Below are 6000 nucleotides of genomic sequence, written 5' to 3' on the forward strand. Positions count from 1 at the left end.
GACAAATGGTGGTTGATCACTATTTTTTATTATTAACTGTAACAACAATGGCAAACCATTTTGTTGAATTCATTGACTCCGGTAATATACCTGTAGCTGATCTTCACTAGTAGCAGCTTTTCTTCTTTATCCAAAGCTCTGGAGAGCATTTCCCCTTCTTAGGGCACAACGTTATTCCAATTAGAGATCCCAAACAATTTCTTCACAAATTCTTCAATCAAAGTGCAGAGCTGCTCCACTTTTTAACAGCCACCACTTTGATCACACAAGCACATCTGCTCAATATTATTCCCAACTTTGACTGGGCTCATAAATCATGACAATTGCCTCAAATTTTCCTACTTTTCTTCCTACCAAATGTCTTCTTTCTCTTTCATTATTATAAAATAAGATCTCTCCAACATTATGGCAGGCATACCAGCTACCAATGCCTGTGTAAGATTTTTAACATTCCCTTACACATGGCAGATAAATAAACAAGAGAGCCATCAGAGAAGTGCAAATTAAAACTACATTGAGATGTCACTTTCCAACTTCTAGAATGTTGATAATAAAGAAAAAGACAGTAAATGTTGGCAAAGATGTAGAGAAATTGGAACTCCCTTACACTGCTGGTGGGAATGTAAAATGGTGTAGTCCCTTTGGAAATCAGCCTAGAAAGTCTTCAAAAATTAAACGTGGAGTTACCATATGACCCAGCCATCCCACTCCTAGGTAAATATGCAAGAGAACTGAAATCATAAGTCCACACAATAACAAGTACATGAATATTCACAGCAGCATATTCATAATTGCCAGAAAGTGTTGGCAACCACAATATTCATGAACAGATGAATAGATAAACAAAATGTGGTATACTCATACAATGGACTATCATCTGGCAATAAAATGGAATGAAGTACTGATGCATGCTATAACATGCATGAACCTTGAGAACATTAAACTAAGTGAGAGAAGCCAGACACAAAACCCACATATTGTATGATTCCATTTCTATAAAATGTTTAGAATAGGCAAATTTAAAGAGACAGAAAGGAGACTGGTGGTTGCCAGGGGTTGGGAAGTAATGAGAAGAGACTATTAATGGACATGAAGTTTCTTTTGGGGGTGATAAAAATGTTCATCAAATTGATTGTGGTGATGAATATACTAAAGTGTACACATTAAATAGGTGAGTTGTATGGTATATAAATTTTATCTTCATAAGGTTGTTATGCAATAAATAAAAGATAAATGTTCTCCAAATAAATGATCTAGAGAGGAGAGTGGAGTTCCCAGGTCAGCAGGAAGCATGGTAACAAGTCAGCCGACTCATAAAAATAGACTGAAGTAGTCCCTGAAAACCGTGGAATGCAAATCTATATATAAAAGCCATTCAAATCAAACATCTGTTAGCTTTTCATGTGACTCCAAAATATTTTCATGACCCTAGTTATAGACCATATAAAATAGTATCTTACAAATTTACATTTAATGTTTTTTGGGGTTTTTTTTGTTTGTTTGTTTTCGTAGTCTGGGTAACTCCCATATCAGATCTTGTACTATATAAGCTACAGAGTTAGTCATACCTATCAAATTTAACTCATTTATTTATTTGATAAATGTTTATCATATGACTACTATGTGCCAGGCAGTGTCCTGGGTATCAGGGATGCGAAGAGGGAGAGATGCAAGCCCTCATCTCATGAAGCCAACTGCATGGTGAGCTGAGACTTATAATGCAGAGGTAGAAGAACAGGTGTGTAGATGCAAATGAAGTAAGTGCCTAATAAATGAGTTTCAATGCAGATGATGATACAAAATATTTACAGTGCAATGAACATTAATGCTGCAGTGACCAGTCTTCCTGAGAGGTGGCCTACCTGTTGACATGTTCCTCCCAGTCCTCTGGTGGGGGAGGGGCATCTGCATCAGTCCTGGCGAAGATGACATGCCGTTCACACTCGTTCATCACACTGCGTGCCTTCTGATTGTCGTAGAGTGGCACAGGGGTTGATGTCACTGTCTCCACATCTATTGGGACATCTGATTCACTGTAAACAGGAGAGAAGATAGGACCAGGAGGCATGTAGTTTACACAAGTGTTTAACAATCATCTAGTTGCCAAAAATGCCTCTTTAGTTTTAATCGGCTTTAAAGTATGCACAAGCACATTAACTCCACAAGAAAATTATGGTCCAAAGTCATCTTTCCCACACTTGTTGCGACCTCTGCCCTCTGAAACACACTTATATGCTAGGGGACACAAAGTCATTTCAGAACGACTGTATGCAAAAAATGAAAAATGGCTATTTTTTTAAAAGACAAATATATTCCATAAGCAAACAGTTGATTTCCAACACAACAGGTATAGGCCATGTGAAATTTTTTAAATTAAGAAAAATTACACAGAATTAAAAATTCAGTTCTTCAATCACACTAGCCACATTTCAAGTGCGCAACAAACATGTGGCTGGTGGCTGCTGTACTGGATGAACAGGTACAGAGCATTTCTATCAGTTCTGTTGGATAGTACTGATCCTGAGTTTTAACTATTCAAACAAACTTTCCCTGTCTAGTCAACTGGTAGTTAATTATAAAGCCTCTGATTGTCTCAGGCAGACTGCATGGAATGTAGACACTTTAGCTATTTAACTCACTGTGAAAAGAGCCTAGAACAGAAACAAACAGAAATGGACATCTGAAGGATCTTTCATTATTTAAAATGTTGTTAAGGAAATCCTAGTGCCATAAGGATATTGCACCAACTGTCACCCCAAATACTATGCCAATCAAATTGGTCTACTGGTTTTCTACCAAACATCATTTTAACTTTTTCTGACCTCAGTGATTTTATTGCAACCATTCCCAATGTCTGGAATAATTACATCATTCTGAAAAGAAGTGAAATCATGTGTAGCTAGATTGAGTGGTGGGTGAAAGAGCTGATTATCTCCTCTGGGTTAGACATTGGGTGAGGCACTTAGACCTGTATGTCTAAAAGAGAACTCTCGATTTCATCATTCCAACATATCCTCCCTGAGTCTTCCCCAACTCATGGCACCAACCACCTGCTCAAGCCAGAAATCTGAGTCACCCTAATTTCACCTATCCCTTACTCCTGGCCCCTTTCTAATTCAGTACAGTAGGCCCTGTTGACTCTACCTACAAAATATATCTCAAGGCCATCCATTTTTCTCTATTTGTATTATTCCCACCCCTATGCAAGTTATCATGATCTCTGGCCCCCACTACAATAATGGCCTCCTAGCAGGTCTTCTCTATTCTACTCTCACTCTATTATCTATTCAACAAACATTCAAAGTGATTTTTTTAAAAATATAAATCCAATCTCTAGCTTAAAATATTTCAATGATTTCTCATGACTCTTAGACTCAAATTCCTACATGAAGGAGCCTTACCCACTTCTCTCCTAGCTCCCACTTACATCCCTATTACAACCATACTCCAGACACAATGGACTACAATAAGTTTATAGAACATGCCAAACTCCCATTTTCAAGACCTATAAATGGAGATGGTTTATAAGAGGAAATAATTTCCTAAGGACTGTCTACAAAATCTCACTTTTAAAAAATGTGAGATACAAACACAGGAGTTTCAATATTAGCAAGAAGTTATTACATAACTAGAGAAAAAGATTTCAAATTCTATATTTAAAGGAGCTAATCAGTTATGCCCTGGGCCAGAAGCATCAGAATTATGCTGGATATTCCCTAAAGTCAGAGGTCCTGTGCCCTGTACAACCAAAAAAAGTCAACAGAATGCCGCTCTCCTTAGGAAATGAAATAAAAACCACTATTCTATATGTGTTTAAAATATGCCTATCATGGTACCTCTCGTTCATTAAGGCTCAATGGGGGGTCTAAGAAACAAAATAAAAGATCTCTATTACCCAAGAAATTTAAAACCTGTGCTAGAAGAAAGATTGAACATTAAGTCAAATTAAAACAAACAAACAAACAAACAAAAAACCTCCTCCCCAAAGCAGTTTACAAAATTACATAAGGGTGTGATTTGATCATCAAAATATATCAACAAATCTTGAAGTATAAGTACTTATAATACCTTAAAGTTCAAAAGAACTGCTAAACAGGTTTATTTAAGCCAAATGTAATTGTATCACCTATTACACACTAAATTTATGGGGGAAAAAAATCCTTACCCTGTAATGTAGGGTGGTTGAAAATATAATCAGACCTAAGAGGGGGTTTAGATCACCCATGAGTGAGTTCTGAAACAAGCTAAGGCAAAAGGAAAGAAAGGTCTTGTAAATATGCTCCTAAACTTTGCAGGTAAAGCCAGTAAAAGGTTATTGTTGCCAGTGTTCGGGCAAGCCAGCAACACTAGACTAAAGGAATTATGTCTAATCCTGCGTGGCAGTTTTAAGTCAACTCTTCAGTCTTTTTCTTCACCAGTTAAATAATCCTCTTCCATACAAGTCCTATTACCTAAATGGAGTAGGTTGTTTGTTTTCTTTTGAACATCCTTGCTTTCCTAACTCATCAGATGTCTTGAATGTTGATGTCCATATAGGCCTGATATCCTCACTGCTTACCAGAGACGCCTGAAGTAAACATCCAAGCCACCCACTCCACTACCACCTCTACACAATCCTCCACAGTCAAGTCGTCTGGAATCCCCACCATCTGATCACTGACCAGTTTCGGCAACCGCAGCCCTTAGGAGGGGAGCCCAAACTCACATGGTACTTTCCTGCTGCCTTCGCGGAGTAACAAAGAGCATGCGGGTAGGCCGGGCACTGCTGGCGTCTGGGTGGGCACTCCATGGCTTGGCATAGCTATGATCCAGAAAAACCAGATCCAGCTCCCGTTCATGCACTGAAAGCTGGAAGAGCAGTGAGGTGCCCATGCGCCGTGCTGAAGTCTGGAAGTCCCTCTCCACACCTCGGTGGGCCATGTCACTGGAGGGGGGAGCAAGTCAGAGAATAAGTAACTGCATGCTAGTCACCTGCAGTGGAAAGTTTAAGTCTATTTTCTAAATTTCTGACAACCTGAAACATCTCATATGCTTCTTACTTTTGTGACCTCCTATCATTCATAACTGAAACTCCATTACACTGCACACCCTCACCCACCACAGGGAGGGCTCCTGAGATCTCACACCTTCCCCTAAAAAGGTTCCGGGATCACGAGGTCTTCCACACTTAATCTCTACAAAATTCTTTCACTGGAGAGCTGAGTGACTCCGCTGGGCCGCAAGGGCCTCCCTCAGACAGACACTAACTTGCTTGGCCAGCGCCTCGATTCCCTATGTGGGCTAGAAGGGTTGTGGAGAACAACAGTTACCACAAGTTTTAGTGCTTCTCAAGCTAAGTAAGGATCTGTTCTCCCCATTCCCTGAAGCTTCATCGGGCTTCACAGTACCGGCAGGGCAATGTGGGCCTCAAGGAAGCCCTTTAAATCTCTAGTTTGAGGTTAAATAAAAGTTTTGCAACGACTTCATAAACATTCTGGAGTTTTTAAACGTACAAATGAGGGATCCTTCCCGAACCGGTAACAAATACCACTCCAGGAGGACCTCTTCTCATCCCGGGGTGGGCGGTTCCCGTAAACCTCCGGGACTCCCGCCACCCCTGAGGCTCTCCCCACCGGACCGCCAATCGGCACCATCCAGTAGGCGGAGCTTATCGTTCGCACTTCGCAGGAGGCAGCAGTTAGAGGAGGGGGGAGGAACGAAGCAACTTGGACAAAATCCCCGAGTTCGCGACCTAGAGGCGCTGCCTCGCACCCGCCTCCCGTCCGTCCGCCTTCCCGCCCGGCTCGGCGCCCGCGGCCCAACACGTCCGGCCGCCCCGGCCGGGGCTCCAGCGAGCCCCCCGGTGTCTGAATGCCGGGGAGCCCCTAGGCCCTCGCCAAGCACCGACACTCGTCCCCGCCCCAGATCGCGACCCCCAAGGCACTCCACCCCAGTAGGCCTACTCTCTCTTACCCACAATCCGCGGGCCGCGCGCTCAGCCCGGACAGGCTCCCAGAGCGC

At 41.8% G+C, this 6000-nt stretch overlaps 1 protein-coding gene across 3 annotated transcripts in view; it reads right to left on the reverse strand.

Moving 5' to 3' along the window:
* The window catches only part of KANSL3 (KAT8 regulatory NSL complex subunit 3), a 38754-nt gene extending 32754 nt beyond the window's left edge, over positions 1-6000 (reverse strand). For all 3 annotated transcript variants that reach the window (XM_054585977.1, XM_054585961.1, XM_054585969.1), the window contains exons 1-3: positions 5953-6000; positions 4706-4924; positions 1863-2033 (exon numbers count right to left, since the gene is read on the reverse strand). In XM_054585977.1, the coding sequence (XP_054441952.1) occupies positions 1863-2033; positions 4706-4920 (386 nt within the window). In that variant the 5' untranslated portion in view covers positions 4921-4924; positions 5953-6000. The remainder of the gene's footprint in view (positions 1-1862; positions 2034-4705; positions 4925-5952) is intronic.

The sequence above is a fragment of the Pteronotus mesoamericanus genome, unplaced genomic scaffold (assembly GCF_021234165.1).
Source record: "Pteronotus mesoamericanus isolate MK-2021 breed Mesoamerican mustached bat unplaced genomic scaffold, CSHL_Meso_final contig_121, whole genome shotgun sequence".
NCBI lineage: Eukaryota > Metazoa > Chordata > Mammalia > Chiroptera > Mormoopidae > Pteronotus > Pteronotus mesoamericanus.